Raw genomic sequence first — 24590 nt, forward strand, 5'->3', positions numbered from 1 at the left:
CCCTGGCACAGGATTCTGATGGCTTGGTGTGTGTATTCTTTGTTTTACTGCACATCAGTCTACGGAGGAACTGTGCTGGAGAGGATCAGACCAACAGTGGTTGAGTTGGATCAGCTTGAGCCTTAAATCCTCGGCTGTTGTCCTGCAGTTTTAATCCGGAGAGGGAGGGACGCATCACCCCAGCCTGCCCGGCTCTCATCCCTTTATTGCATTTGCTGACAGAACCAATGTTTATTCTCTGCAACCAATGAGAGCACAGATAAGATGTGGGACAGAATAAAGCACAGGGACGTTATCAGGTGATGTCGTCAGTAACAGATGGGTTAGGGTCATGCGTCTGTGTGTGTTTGAGTCAGTGTGTGTGTGGGAAAGAGTTTAATTGGTGTCATTGCCACTACTCTCAGACAGAAGCTTCTGGTGGACTGTTTGTTTGTATTTATTATTTTACCATTTTCAATCCCAAATGTTGTATTTACTCAAGAAGTATCACTCAAGCAAATCTTGTAAAACATCATGTAGATCAGGGGTCTTCAACTAAAATTCCAAAAGGTCCAGATTGAGAAAATCTCCTCGGGCAAAGGTCCGAAACATTACAATAATAACTAACTCGCACTATTTAGTGCCATATATATATATATATATATATATATATATATATATACATATATATATATACATACACACCTATATATATGTATATATATGTATATATGTATATATATATACATATATATATACATATATATATATATATATATATATACATATATACATACATATATATATATATACATATGTACATATATATATATGTACATATATATATATACATATATATATATATATACATATATATATATGTACATATATATATATACATATATATATATATATATGTATATATATATATATGTATATATATATATATGTATATATATATATATGTATATATATATACATATATATATATATATACATATATATATATATACATATATATATATATATATGTAGTGAAAAAGCCGAGTAGTAGTAACAATGTCTCTGCGTAGTCAACAACTGTCGAATCAAATAAAGAAAGTACACATCAATTATATAATTATATTTTAACAATTATTGTTCTCAAATTTAACTGGATGGATTATAAATAATACATAGAAATACATAAATAAATGTTCTTCTCATTTCAAGTACAATAAGAGCTGGATTAAAGAATAACTGACAGAACAGAAAGCTTTTGAAAAATGTGCACCTTAAAATAAAGTAATTCATTTTGGAAACATTAATTTCATTGAATTGTCCTGCAGCTTTGAATTCAGTTCATTCAGGTGTGAAGTGATGTCAATAAAAATGTCACAATATAATATTTTTGTCTTCTAAAAAGATAAATCTGTCACGGGAGTTCACAGGTAGGACCCAAACGCAAGACCACAGGAGACAGAAGTGAATATAACAGGTTTTATTTAGAATGTGTGAAGGTGTGGAGCCCGTGGTCCGACACCAGAGTAGGCAGATCGACGGCGTGAGGCCCGTGGCTCGACACCGGAGGGCTGGCAGCTTGACGGCGTGTGTAGTCCGTAGAACACAAGGAGGGCAGAGGACGCCACGGGGTTGAAGCGGGTGAAAGACGGTACGACCTGACAACCCCAGACTGCAGGACCAGAGCTTATATAGAGACAGGGGAATCATTAGTGGGCCCTGAGTCTGGTGTGTCAGGCTGCAGGAGGTGATCGGCTGGAGTGTCCTCAGCTGTGCACAATCAAGGGTGTGGCCATGGGAGGTGTCTGGAGGTAGAGGACAAACACAGAGCACATGGCACACAATAACACACAGGGGAATGACAGAACACATGAGGAGAGGAGATCAGGGGAAACACACAACGGGTCAGACCGGGATCCTGGATCCTGACAAAATCAGTGAGCATGGACTTTATGTGTGTTTATTAACCCACTTGTTTCAGCTCTATTCTCTCTGGTAACATCATTGGACAGTGAATTACTGTGTTGGATTCTGATCAGTTTGGGCTCTTAGGTTTATTTTCTGTGTCTTCATTTAGATGTGAGTGGGTACGTTTGTTCAAAGGAGTTGTGCTTTGTCTCGTAGTGCGCTTCATTTGCCGCTTTTATCAATAGTTACGGTTTCTGAACATATGAGACATGCTGGATTTAACTGCCTGCGGGAAGAATTAACATAGAGTCTGTTCATTCATGCTTATAAATGATATTCTCTCTGAACACGTTTCTCTTTTTGGAGAACGTCATGTGAGATAACCTCTCTGATCAGCGCACTTTTCTTGCTCTTGTTTCTGTTTCCTCGTCTCTCCCCCGTGTGTCACGGTGTGTAAACCTCGCTCAGTCAGGAAACGTGTCAGAATACTCACATTTGATTGGCTGAGCTTTACAACGCGTTGGTCGGTGTCTCTTGCACCGCTGAACAAGTACCGTAACGGCTGTATAAGATGCGCCGCTTAAAAGTAAAAACTCGCTGCCTAATATGTGTGATTCCGAAATATCGATTTTAGGTCCTGGGTCCGGATCCGGACTGAGGTCCGCCAGTTAGAGACCCCTGATGTAGATCATCATAGATCACCAAAGCGCTTCATCAAAGCGGTGTATAATAGAGTATCATAATGCATACCCGTGTCAAATGCAAGCTACTCTTGCTTTGGGTCACTTCAGGTTCAGGTCTCCCCGTTGATCAACAGCGTAGCACTAATCTCTCTAAATGTTGGGTCCAGAATGAAGCTATTGTCTCTCATGTTGTATCTCTGTCGTGTCTTCTGTGTCCAGGTCTTCTCCCTGGACAAAGATGATGCCTTTCAGGACTTCTACAGCCCCTTCAAGGCTGACGTGAAGAACAACATGCTGGAGCGTTGTGCTGAGCAGCTCGCCACCCTCTGTGCCACACTCACAGAGTATCCAGGAGTCCGATACAGAGTGTGAGAGCAGCAAGCAACCCTTTAACACTCCTCTTTTGTTCACTCTAATGCCCGAGCATTGGTGTGATGACGGCTACGTTTACGTTTTGACTGCTAGTCGTGTTGACCTGTGTCTGGGGAATATTACTCTCCAAAGCAAACATCTTCATCTGCTGCACTAGCTGCATCACACATGACATCATGACATGCAGCTTCCCCTGTTTGTTGTTGGTTCCTCTGCCACATTGTGTCTGAAATGAGATGATAAAGCCCACTGGATGTTCACACTGTGGCTGTTGTTTCAGTAGCTCAGATGCAGTACCATACATTCATTACATAAGAGTGGCTTAATAACTTGTCCACTGCTCTTCATTTATATTTGAACATGTCTGGTTAATATAAACTCACAGCATCTTCCATGCTTACCTCATGATGAAGATAATCTGACGTGCATTTCTCTTTTACTATAGCACTAATGCCATCAGTAGAGATCCAGAGTCATGTCATACTCATTATTTCCATTCGCTTCCATAACTACAATAAAACGAATCACTCTGTGCAGCAGTTTGAAGCATAATCACCATAATCTCCTGATGGACCTTTAATTACAAAAAGCTACTGGAAATAACTGTTGAATGAAAAGAGTTTGTCTGTTAGAGAAGACTCTGCTGCTGTGGAAATACTGTAAATACTGAATTTACCATGTGAGCCACAAGAGTGCAGGTAATGCCACCCACTCCAATAGTGTTGCCTGTGTTAGTGACAGCCTCATTTGTTTGTGCTTGGGTATCATACTACACACTTATACACATGTTCAACTCACTCAGGCAGCAGAGCCAAGAGGTCGGGCAGGGGTGTAGGGCTTGACCGTGGCCTGGAGATAGGAAGGAGCTGTTCCTTTCACTGCCCTGTAGGCTAGCACCAGAGTCTCACACTGGATGCTCTTACAGGAGCCAGTGCAGAGAACGGAGAAGGCAAGTTGTGGGAGAACTTGGGGCGATTGAACACCAGGCGAGCTGCAGCTTTCTGGACAAGCTCCAGAGGTCTGATGGCCGACGCCGGAGCTCCGGCAAGTAGTGAGTTGCAGTAGTCCAGGCGGGAGATGACAAGAGCCTGGATGAGCACCTGCACCGTCTCCTCAGTGAGGAAGTGAATCCTCCTGATGCTGTAGAGCAGGAATCTACAGGAGCGTGTAACCGATGCAATGTTAGCTGAGGACGAGTTGGTCGTCCAGGGTCACACCCAGGTTCCTCACAGTCCGAGTTGGCGTCACCACGGTATCGTCAATGGTGACGGACAGGTCTCGGTGCGGGCAACCGTTCCCCGGGAGGAACAGTAGCGAGATGTTTACCACTGAACTCAACATCTACATAAGCACATGTTTAAATGAGTTTCTAAACTTTAAGTAGAGTTTGCTCACCTTGTTGTTCTGGTCAGACAGATTATTATGGAAATGATGATCAATCGCCGTATCTTCAGCATGTTCATGTTTGATGCTAAATTGATGAATGTCTATTGTTTCAGGGAATACAAAGACTGTGCAGTTCTGGCCCAAATGCTACAGGAGAAGCTAGACGGCTACAAGGCGGACGACCCCACCATGGGAGAGGTAGGACCACAAGTTACTCATGAGAACCGTTCGTATGTGAATATTAATCGACATCACCCAAGCACAATCTGGCAAAACAAGCAGGTTACATTGATCCATACCCAGAAATATTCAACTCTGGCTGTCAGGTAATAAAACTGTGAAATCATGCTACAACTGACTTTTGTGGAGTTTGAGGTTTTGAGAGGATTATATGCTCCTTTATTGGTTTAGAGACTCTTTCAAAAGGACCAATCACTAGTCATTGGGTTAAAACTAAGGCAGCTTTCACTGTTCATAATAACTGGAATTTTGGAGATTGTATGTATTCATTCAGCAGCTGCAATGATACATTTTCAAAAGATGGGAAGGCGAACGGACACCCTGTCTGTGGTTATCAGAATGACCAGACTTCAGTTGATCAAATCCTGTGTAATTCATGCACGATTGAATGAGCTGCATGTACACAGTACTGTTATGATGTGGGGTGTTTCACGGACCCAAATGCAGACTCAGACAGCAAAGTTCTATTTCAAAACCAAGGTTTGTTTATTTCTCTCAGTCAAGGGAAAAAACAGGAAATGGACAAAGTCAATAGGACCTCCGGCCGGTTCCAAGCCGGAAAGTGGCTAATCCTGCGGCAGACGAAGCCGACAGGAAAACTGTCAACGTCAATATGGAGGCGCGTCCTCGCGCTCCGCTCGGATCTTAGCCGGGAAGTGGCCGGTCCGCGTCCGCAGCTGGCAGACAGGCTGGATCGTCTGTGTGACACAGAGGCTCGACACAGGAACGCCAAGACTAAACAGTTGATCTCCGAGGAACGAACTGGAAGGCTTCCTCGTACAGGTGAAAACCCGAGGCTCGACACTGTACGGCAGGCAGGTCGAAAAAACGAGAGGCAACGTTAGTTTCAGATCCTCAGAGAGTAACAAATGTACTACTCACGGGTCGGAATACCAGGTTGGTAAACGGACGGACTGACAACTGGGTTGAGAGTGACAGGAGTATTTATGTCAGCTGGAGGCGATCACCGGAGATGAGGCACAGCTGTGCCTATGGAGAGAGGCGCGGCAGTGGGCGGGACTCTTAGGAGGACACTACTGAGGGAAACACAGCAGAGATCGACATAAATCCTCACAGTACCCCCCCTCAACGGGAGCCTCCCGGCGAACCGCCAGGCTTATCGGGGTGCAGGCGATGGTATGTGCGGAGTAGCTCTGGATCCATAATCCGGGAGCGAGGAACCCAGCATCGTTCCTCCACACCATACCCCTCCCAATCCACGAGGTATTGGTAACCCCTACCTCGTCGGCGGACATCCAGGAGACGGTTGACCGTGTAAACCGGACCGCCTTCGATGAGTCGGGGGGGTGGAGGGGGTTCGCCGGAGGGTTCAGAGGACTGGAGTGAACGGGCTTGAGCAGAGACACATGGAAAACAGGGTGGATCCTCATGGATTGCGGGAGCTTGAGCTTGACCGTGACCGGGTTGATAATGGAGACAATGGGGAACGGGCCAATGAATCTGGGAGAGAGCTTCTTGGATTCAGTGCGTAGGGGTATGTCCTTGGTGGAAAGCCAGACCTGTTGGCCGGGAAGATAGGTGGGGGCGGGTGTGCCGCGGCGATCAGCCAGACGCTTGTTTTGTTCGGAAGAACGGAGTAGGGCGGCACGAGTCTCTCTCCAGACTCTTCTGCATCGGCGCTGGTTGATTTGGACAGACGGGACGGAAATCTCGACCTCTTGGCTGGGTAGAAGGGGAGGTTGGTAGCCAATGGAGGCCTCGAAGGGGGAGAGACCTGATGCCGTGGAGGTATGGCTGTTGTGTGCGTACTCTATCCAGGCCAAGTGACGACTCCAGGAAGATGGATTTGCCGCCGCTACACATCGGAGCATGGCTTCTAGCTCCTGGTTCAGCCTCTCGGTCTGCCCATTGGTCTGGGGGTGAAAGCCGGAGGAGAGTCTAGCAGTGGCACCGAGGCTGCGGCAGAACGCCTTCCAAACTTGGGAGGAGAACTGAGGACCCCGATCAGAAACAATATCCATAGGGATGCCGTGGAGTCTAAAGACATGTTGAACCAACAAGTCTGCGGTCTCGCGGGCCGACGGGAGCTTGGGAAGGGGAATAAAGTGAGCCGCCTTGGAAAACCGGTCCACGATGGTCAGGATGACCGTGTTGCTCTCGGAGGGGGGAAATCCGGTGACAAAGTCCAATGCCATATACGACCAAGGCCTGTGGGGAACCGGCAGAGGTCGTAATAGTCTGACAGGGGGTCTGTGCGAGGCCTTGTTGCGCGCACAGGTGGTACAGGCTAAGACGTAAGCTCGGGTGTCATTGTCCAAAGATGGCCACCAGAAGGAGCGCCGGAGCCAGTTGATCGTACGTCTTATCCCAGGGTGGCCGGAGAGACGGGAGTCATGAGCCCATTGTAGGACCCGGGAACGGACGGAAAGGGGAACGAACAGGCGCCCTGGAGGACCACCTCCTGGGTCTGGCTGGGTCTGCTGAGCCTCCCGCACTGCAGACTCTATCGCCCAGGTGAGGACCCCTAGGACACAGGCGGGTGGAACAATTGTGTCTAGCGCTGGGTCAGCCCCGTCTGGGGAAAACTGACGAGAGAGGGCGTCGGGCTTGATGTTATTACTCCCTGGGCAGAAGGTGATGGTGAAGTGGAAACGGGCAAAGAACAGAGCCCAGCGGGCTTGGCGGGAGTTCAGTCGCCGGGCAGAATGGATGTATTCCAGATTTCGCTGGTCGGTCCAGACAATGAACGGGTGGACTGACCCTTCCAACCAATGTCTCCACTCCTCCAGAGCCAGCTTGACGGCCAGTAACTCCCGGTTGCCCACGTCATAGTTACGCTCGGCCGGGGAAAGGCGGCGAGAGAAAAAAGCACACGGGCAGAGCTTAGAGTCAGTGGTTAAGTGCTGAGACAATACTGAGCCTACTCCGGTGTCGGAGGCGTCCACCTTGACCACGAACTGGCGGCTCTCATCTCGCTGCTCTAGGATGGGGGCTGAGGTGAATCGTTCCTTGAGGATGTTAAACGCTCGGTTGGCCTCGGGGGACCAGGAAAAATTCACCTTAGAGGAGGTGAGTTTGGTTAGGGGTGACGCCGTCTGACTGTAGTTCCGAATGAACCGGCGGTAGAAGTTTGCAAACCCCAGGAACTGTTGGAGCTTCTTCCGGTTAGAGGGGACCGGCCACTCGGTGACCGCCTTAACCTTCTCCGGGTCCTTGCGAATCTGACCCTCCTCAATGATGAACCCAAGAAACTGTACGGAGGTGACATGGAATTCACACTTCTCGGCCTTGATGAAGAGTTGGTTCTCCAGTAAGCGCTGAAGGACCTGACGGACATGGTGGCAATGTTCTTGTAGGTTCGAGGAGTAAATCAGAATGTCGTCGATGTAGACAAACACAAACCGGTTGAGAAAATCCCTGAGCACGTCATTCACCAAAGCCTGGAAAACAGCTGGTGCATTTGTAAGTCCGAATGGCATGACGAGGTACTCGAAATGTCCCAGGGGAGTGTTGAAAGCGGTCTTCCACTCGTCCCCCTCCCGTATCCGAACCAAGTGGTAGGCATTGCGGAGGTCTAGCTTGGTGAAGATCGTGGCTCCGGGTAGGGACTCAAAAGCAGAGTCGAGTAGAGGTAGCGGATACTTGTTCCGGGTGGTGATCTGGTTTAACCCTCGGTAGTCGATGCAAGGACGGAGACTCTTGTCCTTCCTGGCCACGAAGAAAAACCCCGCTCCCACCGGGGAGGATGATGGGCGGATTCCAGCAGCGAGGGAGTCTGTGATATAGGTCTCCATTGCCTCGCGTTCCGGACGGGAAAGGTTGTGTAGTCGGCTGGAGGGCAGGGTGGCGCCGGGGAATACTTCAATGGCGCAATCGTAGCGTCGGTGGGGTGGCAGAGAAAGGGCTCGTTCCTTGTTGAATGCCTCGCCGAGATCTGCATACTCCAAGGGGACCGAGGTGAGATCAGTTCCAGTTGTAGGGGTGTGGAGAGAAGAGGTCTGCCGGGGAATGGCAGACTTGAGGCACCTCGAAAGACATCTAGGGCTCCACCCGATGATTCTGTTTCCTGCCCAGTCTATCTGTGGGTTGTGGTCCCGGAGCCAAGGATGGCCCAGAACCAGAGGTGTCAGGGGCGTAGAGAAGATGTAGAAACAGATCTCGTGTTGATGGTTTCCTGATACAAGCAGGGTAACAGGGCAAGTCCGGTGCGTGACATTGGTCAAACGACTTCCATCCAGGGTGGTCGCCTGAAGAGGGCATTCCAACTCCTCCAAGGGAATCCCATGAGCGAAGGCCAAGGAGGAGTCCAAGAAACTCTGTTCTGCTCCAGAGTTAATGAGGGCCAAGACTGGTAGAGCACTGGACGGCAGGCATAACTTAGCTGGTAGTGTGAGACGGGACTTGGAACGGGGAAGTCGGGTGGAGTCGCTCGCCATTACTCCCACTCCTACTGGCGAGCCCTCTCTTTTGGTCGCACCGGACAGACAGGGATATGGTGACCCGGCTCGCCGCAGTAGAGGCAGGCTCCTGAACGGATTCGTCGCTCCCTCTCTCCCTGAGACAGATGGAACCGTCCCAACTGCATGGGTTCATCCCGATCCTCAGGAGAAGGTGCCGGAGCAGGCAAGTGCTGGTGGCCTGGGCTGCGGTGGCGAGGAGGAGCTGGGACCCAGTGACCGGAAGTGGTTACTGGCTGACGAACCAGAGCTGGGAACCTGTTGTTACGCGCTCGCCGACGTTCCTGCATCCGAGTATCCAGTCGGATGGTGAGAGTGATCAGGTCTTCCAGCGTCCACGCCTCCTCCAGAACAGCAAGCCTGTCCTTTAATTCCTCCGACAGGCTGCTGAGAAAAAACCCCTGGAGCGCCCTCTCCTCCCAACCGGACTCTGCGGCCAGGATGCGAAAGTCGATGGAATGTTCAGCGGCGCTAGCAGAGCCCTGACGGAGGCGGAGGAGGTTCTGAACAGCGTCCTGAGAGTATGTAGGGTGGTCGATAGCTCTCCGAAAGGCCTCCAGGTACTGTCCAAAAGAAACCGTATCCAACGGGTTCTGGGTGAACCAGGCCTGGGCCCAGTCGAGAGCACGGCCCTGTAACAACCCGGTCAGATAGGCAATCCTCGAGCTGTCCGATGCAAACGTGTGGGGCCGTTGGTTGAACACAAACGTTGTCTGGAGCAGGAAACCTCTACATGCCCTCATGTCTCCGCAGAAAGGTTCAGGAGATGGACCAGATGACTCACGGACCAGTTGCACGTCCCCCGCCGTTGAATCCAGGGGGGAGGGACGGGGCTGTGCGAGTCCCTGCACCATGCTGCCGATCTCAGCCACCTGAGATCCGATGGCTTGCTGGGATCCCCGCATATCATGGAGCAGATGGTGTTGCTGTCCCAGAAGAACTCCTTGGTTTGTGATCGCCACCTGCAGGGGAGCTGCAGGTGGAGATCCTGCTGCGGCTGCTGGAGGCGATCACCGGAGATGAGGCACAGCTGTGCCTACGGAGAGAGGCGCGGCAGTGGGCGGGACTCTTAGGAGGACACTACTGAGGGAAACACAGCAGAGATCGACATAAATCCTCAGAAGTACAGTGTTTTTAGTGTTTTTATTTGTTTCTGTTCTGTTGCATCCAGGGTCCAGACAAGTCTCGTACTCAGCTGCTGATCCTGGATCGTGGCTTTGATCCCGTGTCACCTGTCCTGCACGAGCTCACGCTGCAGGCCATGGCCTACGACCTGCTGGGCATCCAGAAGGACGTCTACAGGTAAGGACCTTACAGAGAAGGCCTGCTAGCTGCTGGGAGTCACTGAGCTCAGGTTGCTACTGTCATCATTGTGACTTTAACTTAGTTTGAGTTATATATTTCAGTGGTGTCAGTGGTCTCCGCCTCCAACATCTCATTCAATGAAAAATTAAAAATGCTCTGTTAATAACTCAAACCATGTATTTGTAAAATAAAAAGGCCAATATGGTAAAACAATGCCCTACAAAGGATGAGCAACAAAGAGATGACTGCCCTGCACAACATCGACATGACAACATGTTTCAGTGTTGATCTGCATATCTTTGTATTTAAACCCTCTCTGGCTCTTTCTCTTCCTGTCAGCTTTGAGACCAGCGGGATGGGAGAGACGAGAACGAAGGAAGTCGTGCTGGATGAGGATGATGACCTGTGGCTGACTCTGAGACACAAACACATCGCAGAGGTGTCAACGTGGGTGGCTTTATACTCACATACACACTCATGGCATGGATAAACAACCACACAAACCTACAGCTCTGTCACAAAGCTGACAATGAGCATCCCCCATATGTCTCCATGCATGTTCTATCAACTGCGAGACAACGATTCTCCTTCCTGATTCTCCTTCTGTCTCTTCCGTCTGCACAGGGCTGTTACTCGTTCTCTGAAAGACTTCTCTGCCAGCAAAAAGATGAACACTGGAGAGAAGGTAGAGGCCGCACTGCATCACTCTAGTTTACAGAGCATTCACTCGAGTCAATGCAAACACGGCAATGGACGTGAATGGACGTATGTTATTCGCACCACGGAAAAGCTAAATTAGCGTCATTGCCATTTTTCAACTTGGGCGGTAAATTCTCATGACGCTGTGTCAGCGTTAAGATGCTCTTCCTGTCATCGCTGACGTCCTGCCGTTGTTGAATCAGGAAAACATACTGTAGCCGTCTGTGTTCACCCAGAGCTCTACGATACCTCATATTAGTAGAGACCGGACAGACTATGTGTACAAACAATGAAAACAACACTTAGATGACGTTATGTTGAGTGTTGATGGAGCTGCTACAATGTTAGCTTAGCTTAGCACCAATCGATCCGAGCTTAATTGAGAAAACGAGTATCTTAAAAGTTATTTGCTTGTCGTCTTGCGGAGGGAACAAACAAGAAATGAATTCCGACATTTTACAAATCAAGGTCGTGCTGTTCATGTAATTGTGAAGAGTTAAGTTCAGAGTGTCTCCCTGTGTGGAGCTAATGTGTTTGGACGCCATCATGTAGAACCCTCGTCCAAACGCAGGCCGTCGCCATTGTACTTCATTTTTGTGAACAAAATGTCTCAGGAACGCCTGGAAGGAATGTGTTCAAATTTGACCAAAAACATTTACTACGAATAAAGGAATAACTGATCAGAAAAGTAAAGCTCACTTTGTCCTTTTTGGCCCAAATTTCAATGTTAATTATCACAAATCTCACACAAATGTCTAATAGGTTAAAATTATGAAGTGATGACATCTTGGACACTCATGGAAGTAAAGTGCAGCGTCATTGTTTGACTTGAAGCCATGAGGCAGTAACCCTAATCTGTGAATGTGTTGAGATCAAGGGCTCAAGAACTCAAGACATACATGACACACTTTCTTCCTCTTCATACATGCATCTACTGTGTCCTAACTAAATGAAGAACATGCGGTATGATGGATTTAATTCAAATGTAGTTGAAGTTTAATGTACTTCGTATCAAAGCAGAAGTACTCGTTGTGCAGGCAGAACTGTCCCCGTCACTGTGGTGCATCACTTTGGATATAGGTCCTCCTCAGCACAAACACAGCCTTAAACAGGTAACGTTCACACAAACCTATCTCATTGGTTGCCTCACACACTGAATCAACACCAACGCAACATGCCTCCCGCGCTGCCCGGCAGTCCAGCATCCCCGTCTCTCTGTCCTCGTCTGTGTGAGTTCATCCCTCCCACCGTCACTAAAGTACATCACTCTTTCAGACCACCATGAAGGAACTGGCTCAGATGCTGAAGAAGATGCCTCAGTATCAGAAAGAGCTCAGCAAGGTAAGCTCTGACGTGTCACTGTGCATCTAAAGAGTCACAGCATGTCATGTTACTGTATAAGTGTGTTCATCCAAAGCACCGAGAGCATTTCAAACTAAGCTGATTAACCAGTGCAGAGTTGGTTAAAGAGAGTTACCAGCAGCGTCTCTCCTCTCTGACTTACTCAGTATTCAACCCACCTCCACCTGGCTGAAGACTGCATGAACCGCTACCAGGGCACCGTGGACAAGCTGTGCCGTGTAGAGCAGGTAAGTCACACAGATGCCTTTGTTATGTGGTTAGAACTTAGACTGAGTTATAATGTGGAAAGTGAAAGAATCAACTCAATGTGACATTCCAGCATGAGCAGCTAGAGGCAGCGTTTGTGTAAGGCTGATGTGGGGAATGTGCTAACTTGCGTTCTTTCCACAAGACCGAGCTTCAGTCAGCCGGTACAAATGTTTCAGACTTGGAAGAGTTGTAAAGAGATGTGGAGGGAGAGACACTGCGTGAGGTGGAAGGGAGCGGTGCATGCCAGGGTTCTGAACAACAGGAAGCTCATTATGAAAGCTAACTTTACAGAGCTAAGAGTTTGATGCCATATTAATGCTCTGAATAACAAGAAGAGAACCATTAAGAAACTTTAACTCATCATAACTCAGTCAGCTCGGAACACACAGACAGGTTCTGCTAATAGCTAATAGTTATCATATCTTCAATAAATGTAAACAGATACAGTCTGAAAAACAAGACAAAACTCTTTAGTCTAAAGATTGGACTCAGCTAGTCCGTCAAAAGAGTTCATAAATACAGCTGCTGGCACATCTTAACCAATCAACACACGGTATCTTGTTTGTTTACACAAACCAACATGTAAATGCATCAATCTGCCTTTAAGGGTGAGTTACAGGCTGGAACTTTGTCTTAACAAACTCTTTTATCCTCCGCCTGTAAAGAATATTGAAGTAGTTAAAGTGGAGAGATGAATTCAGGGCTCTGTTGATGCGATGTGACAGCTTCCTGCTCACCCCACTGGAGGTACTGCAGCCACATACTGGCTCTTCTCTAACTTCTAAGCTCGATGTTTACACAGAATCTGTGTATTGTTCAGATGGTACTGATGTGGAATTCATCTTGAGCTTTGCTCTCCTCTGCCCTCCGTTGTTCTTAAGGATCTTGCAATGGGCATAGATGCAGAGGGAGAGAAGATCAAGGATCCCATGAGACTCATTGTACCCATTCTGCTGGATGCCAACGTCAGTGTGTCTGACAAGATTCGCATTATCCTGCTCTACATCTTCCTTAAGAACGGTCAGACATCCGCTGTCCTGCATTATTGTGACAAAAGCAGAAAAGCACGCTCAGAATCTTAAATATGTATGCATTCATATTGTTTCTTGTTTCTTTAGTTCTGATCTATTCTCTGTTTTGCGGTTGCATGCATCTGACCATGTTTGTAAGCGTGCATGCTCTCGTGCATGTGTGTGGACACTGGAAACCTCTATGCTGCATGTGTTTGTGTGCGTCAGGTGTGACTGAGGAGAATCTGTGTAAGCTCCTCCAGCATGCTAGCATCCCACCAGAGGACAGTGACATCATTTCCAACATGGCCCACATGGGCCTCCCCATTGTTTCTGAGGTGAGCGATCCTGCCCCGAGACCTTAATGTCTCGTCATGAAGCACACGGAGACGCTGTCTTTCTAAACCTAACCGAGTAGTTCTGCTGCCTATAAGTTGTTTCCTGTGAAGAGTGACTTTATAAATGTAATGAAAGGAAATTCAAATGTGTTGCTGGACATTTGTAGGAAAACACATGAGAAACTAACCTTTAGTAAGATATCATACCAACTGTTGTATGAGGAACATGGCACCCAGTGCACCAGTGTGGCTCATTGGTTGTGTTTTTAGTAGTTTTTGGACACAATGGATCTCTATGGCACAAAGGGAGAAGATACATCAGGCTATGATAAACAACACACAATACTTGTATGATGCAAAGTTGAGATTTGACGAGCAGTTTCTGTCATTATATGCGATCGTTCGCCAATCATGTTACATGAAAATGTCATAGGCATAACATGATCTGTTAAACAGGAAAGATGTGGGGCTAAGATGCTGAGTGGACCGCCCACAGTTCACTGTGGATCTCTCGCTGTGGTGGGCCCATGTGGCTTTCCTATGGGCCCACCTGAATGTGAGCTGCATGGAGAAAGTGAAGAGGACATGTTTGGTGGGACCAGTAAAGACTTAGTGGATCCCTGTAAGCATGTTTGATGAGATGGTTACAAATGTGTAGGCATCACCGAAACTGATGACAGGTGACGATCTGTCAGCAGCCCGGACTGAAACATGCATCGTGTAAAGAACTAGTTCTTAAAAAGACTTTCATTTACAACTTATTCACACTGTTTATGAATAACTACAACAATCAGAGCCTGTTGATGTGAACAGATACAAGGTGCACAGGAATAGACATGTGGCTAAAAACAAGCTCAACAAGGTAGATGTAAACATGTGACTGCTATGCACTGGATGTAGGAGGTTGATGAGTCTATGCAGGTTATACAGCAGTGCTTATGATGTGTGAATTGTGAAGGCCAATGAGTAATCTGCATTATTGCATCACAGGTCACTGTCAAAAAAGCCAAGAAGCCAGATCGCAAGGAGCGCGTCAGTGAGCAGACCTACCAGCTGTCCAGGTGGACTCCTCTCATGAAGGACCTCATCGAGGTACGTCCTGCTGTCAGGTTACCTGCATCATGCACGTGACTACAAACCTACAGTAGGGATCAGGTCTGATGGACACTTTGTTATCTTGTATGCCTCTTAAAGTACAAAGAGTTCTACTCTCACCTTTTTTATTTAGTCTATTGCAACTTCCACCTTCTGACCGTAATGAAGCTCAGAGAGAGTTCACTCAGGAAGACTTTCTTTGTACGTCATCAGTCCACATGTCTCTCTCTCACTCCTCCCGCTTCTTCTTAGCTTCATAACTTTGTTTGTAGCTTGTTTCCTTCTGCTTCTTCTTAGTCTGCTGATTCTTGGCATTCACTGTTTTAGTTGAACCAACCAGACCTCGCCACAATCTCCATCAGTCCATCATGTCACTGCTGTGAAGCTTGAGATCTGTTCTCCTCTCTGTTGCTGTCAGCTGTCATCTTAGGAGAACTCATCCTCCTCCACCTCACTCACCTGCACTCATCATTCATTCAGTGCCAGGTTGAGCTCAGCATTCTCTCTCTCTCTCATCACCACCGGTTCAACTGAACTGTAACTCGCCTTCTATTGCAAACCAAGTCTACCTACGGGTACAAATAAAAGTAACCTGAACCTCAACCTGAACCTCAATCTCCACCTCAACCTCGACCTGACCCTCAACCTGAACCTGAACCTCAACCTCAACCTGACCCTCAACAGCATCTTAGCCGGTTGAAAAGATGACGTAAATAGGTCTTTAGACCTTAGAATATCACCCAGTTTTTAACCATAAATCAACGTTGAGATCCTGGTTGGTGCTGACTGGGCATCTGGAGCGCGTATGTACTGTATATCATTTTTAGACCCAAGTAATAATCACAGCCGCAGTTACATATAGTTTTTTGACAAACTGTTACTGTAATATAAATGCGGTCCTAAGCTTCGTCCCTGTCTTGTATAATAGATCACTAAGATGTAAAGGCATCAGGAGAGAGCTCATTGGCAGCTGTAGGCTCTGGATCCTCCTCTGGATTCTTCATGTGTGTCTATGAAAGAGCAGATCCTGTCGTGATGGTTAACATGTTGCCCAGAACAATGAGTTGAACAGGAGCCGCGTGGATATTTCATTAGAAAGCGCCCCCTCTCATCTTAATGCCCTAGTATTTGGGTGAGAACTAACGTGGGTCAGTCTGTTTTTAGTGCAAACTATTATAACTTGTATGTTTTCCCACAGGATGCCATTGAGGACAAACTTGACGCTAAGCAATACCCGTACATCTCCCAGAGACAAGCATCTGCCAAAGCTAGCGCTCCATCAAGGTGTGTTGTGTTTTAATACTACGAGTACACTTTAGGTAACATATTGCTTCGATAACTAAAGTACAGGTTCAGTCGATTTTAGCCAGTGTCATTGTAAATACGAGTTTTGCAATATTGACTCTGAGGGAACAAAATGACCTGCATTGGAACAATACGTTGCAGTAAATGCTTATCTCTGTCCTTGTTTTACATCTTCCAGTGCTCGCTATGGTAACTGGCACAAGAACAGGGGCCCCACCGAGATGAAGACGGGGCCCAGGATCATCGTCTTTATCATTGGAGGGATGACGTACAGCGAGATGCGCTGCGTCTATGAGGTCACCCAGGCCAACGGCAAGTGGGAGGCCCTGATTGGTGAGTTCAATGGACAGAAAGTCCCCCAACGTTACTGAAGAACAGGACAGTAGAACAGCCTTTTACAGGAAAAGAACTTCAATGAAATAGCACATACAATACACAGTAGATGCAAAATGATATTCCTGTCAAGATGTCGAACAACTAAATGTCAACATCACTGATGAAACTTTCTCTTACACTTGGATGGAATACAGTTTAAATGCATCATGAGGATGAGTTCTGAAGAGGGTTCAGCTGGTGCAGTATTACCTCAATATGTCCCTGTGATGTAGGATTCATCACAATCTTCTTAGTGGGTTGAGGACAGCATATTGGATCCAGCCTCCGGGATGAAAAGTGTTTGGATCTTTCTGAGCAGAGCTTCATCTCTTTGAGAGCTGACATGTTGTGACTCTCAGAGAATGGATGCAGTGTCACAGGAAGTAGAGAGAACAGCTGAATCTGCAGTTAAGATTGCATTTGGCCTTTAGTCAGCAAACTTCTCAGACGTATTTATATCATATTCAGCAGTATTTTGTTGAACTTCTGTGAATTGTCATGACCAGTCTAATGATCAAGGATTCAGGATTCAGACCTTGCTAAGGCTTTTCTCCCCTTAAGGTTCCACCCACATTCTCACCCCCCCGATGTACCTAAAGGAGCTTCAACACCCAGACTTCCTGGACCCCAACACCCCTCCAGAGGGCCCAGAGGGCACAGGGGAGCCACCTGCAGAATGAAAAGGCATTTGAAAATGCAAATCCTGATGTGACTTGTGAATCCTCGTGTTCCCCCCCCCCCTAGATGACACCTTTATAGTGTAACATAGTGCAGCGACAGCACCAATTTAACTAGCGAGGACCTATTGAATTGGAGTAGAGTCAAAAAATGTTTAATTTGAATTACCCAGAGCGTTTAACAACACAATGATGAAGAGCAAAGGGAACTGAACTAATCAGGTGAACCTTAAGATATAATCAGATTTGTTTTATTTTTGTATGTGGAGGGGGAGGGGGGATAGCAGCAGCAGCTGTCGATCGTGCATGTACTATAATGAAGTGTCATGGAGAAACTGCTGCCATATTTGCTAAGAATAACAAAACTGGAAAAATTTGATGTGTTACCATCAAGAACTGTGTGTCAGAAGTAAACGTAGTCGTCACAACGGCACCCATTTCTTCATACACTTCCATGCAATAAGACTTCATTTACAACCAGAGGAGTTGCCCCCTGTTGGCCAGTAGATATATTTCAAGTTAAAGACATTTCCGCATCGGTTTCACTTTACGGAACCGGGGTTTTCGCTGGGTTAACATGCATCAACTCAAAGGAACGTATTCTGTGAAAGAATTGGTCAGCCCATCCCTGCTGTGTTTTGAGATTCTGAAATAGTCTTTTGTCCAGTCTTCCACAGTACATGAGATAAAACAAGCACACTTCCCATATCTGCTGAGTCAGGCCATTATCAGGCTGATATCATGTAGTCTGATTCCAAAAATGAGTCCGATGTTGGTCTGAACCTGAGTAGGCTGAAGAGACATAATTAACGGTAAGTATGGAAAGCACAAAGAGCTCAAATCTTTTTTACTTTATGGTGAGTGGCCCAGTGGCGGCTGGTCAATAGAGGGCCATGGGGCATGGCCCCACCATGAGCCACACAAAAAAGGGAGAAAAAAAAAATTATAATAATCATAAATTATACAAATTGTCAATATTTGTGTTTTTGAACTATGGAATGTACCCAGTAATGTGTGTAAAATACGATATCTGCGCAAAATATATGCTTTTCCTGCTCGTGCTCTCCTCCTGTGTGCTCTCTGCTCGTGCTCTCTGTCTGTGTGCCCGACACTCTGAGAACGCGCAGCTTGGGGGGCCTGATCGTTTTGGCCCAAAAGAGGCGGGTCTATGAAGCAGTTTAGCCAATTGCTGATTCAAGATATAAATGAGTGACATACAATTTAGCCAATCAGCGCCCTCAAATAGATTCAGCTTGGGGTCAGACCCCCTCGCTGCGCGTTCTCGTCAGGAGAAGTCTCTACAGGCGAGCACTCCTCCTCCAAGACCCGTTTGAGAGGAGAACTTTGAGGAGATTCTGCAGCCAAAGAGCTGATATCAGATCAGCCTGACCTCACAATCAGACAGCAGACTCGCGGGAAAGGGAAGCAGCACATGAAGCTTCTGTACTAGCTGTACACCAGACAGGTTAGCTAGCTGGATGACGTCATGCTAATCATTTATTTAGCTTTTTAAAACAACGGGGACGGATCCAGCATGGACAGTTACAGGAGTGAGGGATGAGGAGGTAAGGAAACATGAGAACACCAGGGTAGGGAGTGATGGATGAGGAGGTAAGGAGACATGAGAACACCAGGGTAGGGAGTGAGGGATGAGGAGGTAAGGAAACATGAGAACACCAGGGTAGGGAGTGAGGGCTGAGGAGGTAAGGAAACATGAGAACACCAGGGTAGGGAGTGAGGGATGAGGAGGTAAGGAAACATGAGAACACCAGGGTAGGGAGTGAGGGATGAGGAGGTAAGGAAACATGAGAACACCAGGGTAGGGAGTGAGGGATGAGGAGGTAAGGAAACATGAGAACACCAGGGTAGGGAGTGAGGGATGAGGAGGTAAGGAAACATGAGAACACCAGGGTAGGGAGTGAGGGATGAGGAGGTAAGGAAACATGAGAACACCAGGGTAGGGAGTGAGGGATGAGGAGGTAAGGAAACATGAGAACACCAGGGTAGGGAGTGAGGGATGAGGAGGTAAGGAAACATGAGAACACCAGGGTAGGGAGTGAGGGATGAGGAGGTAAGGAAACATGAGAACACCAGGGTAGAGAGTGAGGGATGAGGAGGTAAGGAAACATGAGAACACCAGGGTAGGGAGTGAGGGATGAGGAGGTAAGGAAACATGAGAACACCAGGGTAGGGAGTGAGGGATGAGGAGGTAAGGAAACATGAGAACACCAGGGTAGGCAGTGAGGGATGAGGAGGTAAGGAAACATGAGAACACCAGGACACACATGAGAACTTTGTCAAGCTACATATTAGACAAAGTGAACATCTTTTATTCTACATAGCTGTCCTCAGTCTCATCTGCTTAACTTGGTCATGGAGGCATCAACATGTAATAGAGATGTTAAATTAACAGTGAAAACTCATCATAGCTTAATTTAACATCAGTATTCATAATTACACGTCATGTTGACTTCTCCTGATCTTTACCTCCTATAACAAGGTCCATAGGGGCATCTCAATAAATGAACATATTATATTATATAAGTGTTATTTACTGATTGTTTTCGTGTTGGAATACATGTTAAATATTTAACTGCCAAGTAATAATGCGTGTTTGATACTTACATTTGTTTTGCATTAAATCATACTGGGATGTTTGCTGAAATTGATAGGATGGCCCTACCTAGAACATGTTCCACCAGCCGCCACTGGTGTGGCCTTATACGAGAAGAATCCAGAAAATGTTTTACTTCTCTGCCTTCCAATTTAAGAATTGTCGACTCTAGAAATGGCACATAACTATTGATAAACCGTGGTCAGGTACCATATCAGAAGGTAGTAGTAGGCTTGATCCACCAAATTCACTGAAATCCATTTCTTAGTGTTTGCCAACACCTGTAGATAGAGCGTCTCCTCTCTGCTCTGACTGCAGCTGGGACTGCTGTACCTGTGAGTGCTTTGGGGAGGCGGAGGGGCTCACGGCAGCTCCCGCTGCTCGTTCACGACAGTGCAGAACGTGCTTTAACGTCAAAACACCAGAAAAGTCTCCAACACCAGAACAAGTCACTAGATTTGTCACTAGTAGCTTTTGACAAAACAAGTCGCCGTAAGGGTTTGGAAAGTCTCCAGATTTAGCAAGAGAGTTATCAAGTTGGCAGCGACTAAATATGTCCCCAGAGCAACACTGGACGCAACAATGGTTCCTATCACATATAAAACCAAACAAAAATCTTCATAAAAACAAGTTGTACAAATAATAATATATAAACAAGCATATTAAAGCTACTGCAGATGTAAAAACAAACGCATTTAACTTACTAGAGCTGCTGTTCACTATTTAAAGACAAAGTGCATCCTCCTTTCTTTGTTAATAAAGAGTTTAATCTCACGGTTGTTCAGTACATCCGTGTGTTTTAGTTCCAGTAAGAAGTCCTTCTCCATTCATGGACGCCAGTGAAGACAGTGGAGTCTCCCCAGTTGTATTTCTTGAATACGTTTGAGGCTGAAAATGTCCGCTCCACAGAGGCAGCAGATATTGGGATTGTCACCGCCCAACACGTCAGGCTAGCCCACTGACCAATCACGTACTCGTAGGCCAGCTAGCAGCTCTGACACATCAAAGAATACGCCCAACATGTCAAACTAAAGATCTGATTGGTTGAACACTATGACAATCAACAATATCGTCCCCATGTACTTTAACCTGCACTGGTGAGAGTCTGCAGGCCTCTGGCTCTGTTCTACCTAGAGACACAGAGGTGAGATCTGATTGGATAAAAGCTCTACTTAAAACAAGCTGCACTGGAAGCAGAGCAACTGAGGAGGACAGGAGCTGTGCAATGAGAACATGAGATAATTTAAGAAAAATTATTAAATTATAAAATAATATTTTTTTTATTTTATTTTTTTTAAATAGATATAGCTTTGTGATTCTGTTTAGGCCAGCAGAGAAGGCCTTGCAGGCCCTGACGGCCCGCCACTGATCGGTTGTATTGAAAAACTTTAACATTGCCTATCGATATCTAAGTTACTTAACTAAGCCATAGCCAGAGTCGCTGATTCATATTTATTCTAGACGAATATGCTGAAAGAGAAACTCCAGTTTAAACCCATTCGGGTTTTATTGTCATTGTTTTGTCCACCTATTCAGTTGTGATAACATTGTACTTCCCAAAGTAATGCCATAGTATTTATTTAGGGATTGTTCTGGTGTTGTGATGTGGCCTACTTATTCATACTTATACTTATTCATAGTCCGTGTTTTACCTACAGTAGCAGGAATATCAGCACAGAAGGAAAGCAATGTACTGCTATGGGCAGGCGCAGCGGGAACCTAAAAGTATCAGTTTAAGTGCATTTAGAATATTGTCTGATGGGAAACTGAACTGAAAGTGAAACTGAGCTACAGGTTACTGTTTTTTGAGTCCAGTGGCATTGCAGAAAGCAGAGAAATATAACTTTATTGTCCTTTATTGTCCTGTTTGTGTCGGTCAAATCTGTGGCTGTGCATTCTATGGCTATGATTTAAATAAGTTTTTGTCAATTTCTTCAATCAATTTAACATTTATGGTGGCTTTGATGAAACACGTTGGGCAAGCTTAGCCAACTCATCTCTAAATGTTACAACATGAGTCATTACCAACCTGCCCGCTGGTTGGTTGGTAGGTCTCGGGCCGATTGATTCATTTTGAAATTGTTTTGTTTTGTTTGAAGGTGGGGCTTAAAATATGAACAAAGCACGCAATTCAACATCCGTTGATGCTCATAATGTAATGATGCTGGACGTTGACACTGAAGACAAATCTTGGGTATTGCTGCTATTTTTGCCATAGGCAATATTTGGCAAAAATCCACACATATCCAAATACGTGTGCTTGAACCTCCACCATTAACGTTAAGTGAAACATGAGGCATCCCTTTAATCATTTATAGGTTATCATAATGGACTTATTCTTTGGACTTGTAAGGATTGTTTGGACTTATGGTTATCATAATGGACTTACAGCATTATTCTGAAACGTGATCATACATCGTCTTGTTTCTTTTAGGATCAAGTGAAATCTTCACCCTTTCTCGCCTTCTAAAAGCCCTCAAAGATTGAAGAAGGAGACCAGCAGACCAGTGAAGAGGTTCCAGAGCTCCTCACCCCTCAGCCATAACATCTAGACTCTCCTCCCCCTGGCATGACACATCAAATATATGCTTCACTCCAAAACCAAACTATGTTTTCAGTCTATTGATGTTGATAAAATGTTATTGGACGAGATTGGATTTGTGTTGATTGTTCTCTACTGTATATTATGGGACATTTATGTCTTTGGAAAAGTACTGCATGTGAATTAGTTTAGATGATTGGATGAGGCTATAAATGCACATTATTACACTGCTTCAGTTATAACAGAACAAAATGTTTTCTCATGGATTAGACATATTATCTGTGTATTATCTTTGTAACTTAACCTATACACTGTTATTGAGCCTGTCAGATCTTCAGTATTGCATTCCTTACAGTAGCAGTCCTGCCATACTGTACAAATCATCAGATTATTCTGAACTTGGAAATGCCGATGTAAGTATATGTAGCTTCATATTCAGCATTTGAAATATTAATATACAGTCTACTTGGATTGTCTTTCGTTTTTTGTCTCAGTACACATCTGTGTTTTTTCCTGTAGAGATCAATTTTCCTTTTGGTTCCCAGTGTTTGACTATAATGTTGTCATTAGTTATTGTTGTGTAGTGATGCTCTGTAACTAGTAATCCGCTCTTTATGAAGAGAAAAATCTGTATGATGATAATTATGTGCTTGCATATCCAGGAACAATTCTGCTGCAGAATGTGTGATAGCTAATAAAACTGCTTCCATTAAACCAGGGGTGTCAAACTCATTTTCACTCTGGGGCCACATCAGCATCACGGTCGCCCTCAAAGGGCCGGTTGTAAATGTAACCACTCCTAACATATTTAGTTTAGTTTCCCGGGATATCTGTGACTTCCACAACACGTACTAAGCAGAAATAGAGGTTATTTTTTCCATGGTTAATGGCGGACAGTTGAACGGCTTTCAGGGCGATAAGCCCCGCCCCCTCTCCGACGCGTCCAGTGCGAATGAACACAAATAGCCCCCGGTGAGACCGGCGGCGCGAATGGCTCAACTCAAAGTTTTTTTATACTCAAACATCTCCGCTCGATGTGAACTTTGAATTGGAACAGTACTTGGGCTGAGACTGATGACGTTTCACAAGTCCACGAGTTTACAAGTGCAGAGAAGTACGCATGTTGAGAAAGGCACGATCACTTGTTGGAAATCCTCTTTATGGGCTGTTGCATCTCCTGTCCACCTGTTGTGATCGTTTTAATGTCGGCACACAGACAACATGCTATCTCATCACTTCGACTTTCTATCTCATAATTTCGACCATGGGGATATTTTTATTTTCACATCTAACTTTTAATTTTTGTAAAAAAAATAATAATAATAATAATTTTTTTTTTTTTTTTTTTTTTTTTTTTTTTTGCTGGCGGATTCGCGGGCCACATAAAATGACGTGGCGGGCCGGATGCGGCCCGCGGGCCGTATGTTTGACACCCCTGCATTAAACTGTTCATTTTGTGGTTTTTAAACTCTGCTTTTCTCCCTTATAAGGACCTTTGAATCTTCACAACACACAACCCTTCTATCCTGAGACCACACATGTATCAAAAGGAAAAGTTGATAATTGTGGAGTATTCAGGTCAGTGCTTTTAATTTGCACACTAATCAAATCTGGATAACCACCAAGGCGTAGTATGTATATGCAACCAGGACCCCAGACCTTCAGGGGCCCTAGAGGCCCTGATTTCACTGTGCAGCAATTATTTGTCCATTTCCTGCTGTTCATCGAGGTGCAAGTCGCAGTGGTGGCGACGTGGGGAAGGTCAGACATTCCTCTCATCAGCCATGTCCTCCAGCTCTCCCTGGGCAATGCCAAAGTGGTTCATGACCAGATGCTAGTCTAGTTGAGTAGTACAAGTAGTATAAAATGGATGTACCTAAATACTTTCCACCACTGATTGCATTGAGGTGCATAGAAACAGATTCATTGTGGGCGGAGAGCGTCCGATGTTACAGCCGGCTGTTCTCTGGGACCCGGGTATGAGGGTTATTTTTGGGGCCCTCACAGCTTCTGGGTTCCTGTGCAGCTGCAGC

General features: G+C 45.9%; 1 protein-coding gene across 1 annotated transcript in view; it reads left to right on the forward strand.

Moving 5' to 3' along the window:
- LOC306778560 (syntaxin-binding protein 1-like) overlaps positions 1-17404 on the forward strand; it is a gene marked incomplete at both ends in the record, with an annotated part of 31734 nt that extends 14330 nt beyond the window's left edge. Inside the window, 13 exons of the mRNA XM_079270102.1 lie at positions 2790-2938; positions 4442-4526; positions 10158-10288; positions 10631-10738; positions 10916-10976; positions 12266-12331; positions 12499-12579; positions 13483-13621; positions 13840-13949; positions 14940-15041; positions 16243-16328; positions 16528-16682; positions 17286-17404. Of these exons, the coding sequence (XP_079126228.1) occupies positions 2790-2938; positions 4442-4526; positions 10158-10288; positions 10631-10738; positions 10916-10976; positions 12266-12331; positions 12499-12579; positions 13483-13621; positions 13840-13949; positions 14940-15041; positions 16243-16328; positions 16528-16682; positions 17286-17404 (1392 nt within the window). The remainder of the gene's footprint in view (positions 1-2789; positions 2939-4441; positions 4527-10157; positions 10289-10630; positions 10739-10915; positions 10977-12265; positions 12332-12498; positions 12580-13482; positions 13622-13839; positions 13950-14939; positions 15042-16242; positions 16329-16527; positions 16683-17285) is intronic.
- Positions 17405-24590: the final 7186 nt, after the last annotated feature.

Source organism: Melanostigma gelatinosum, assembly GCF_949748355.1.
Source record: "Melanostigma gelatinosum genome assembly, chromosome: 6".
In the NCBI taxonomy this organism is placed as follows: Eukaryota; Metazoa; Chordata; class Actinopteri; order Perciformes; family Zoarcidae; genus Melanostigma; species Melanostigma gelatinosum.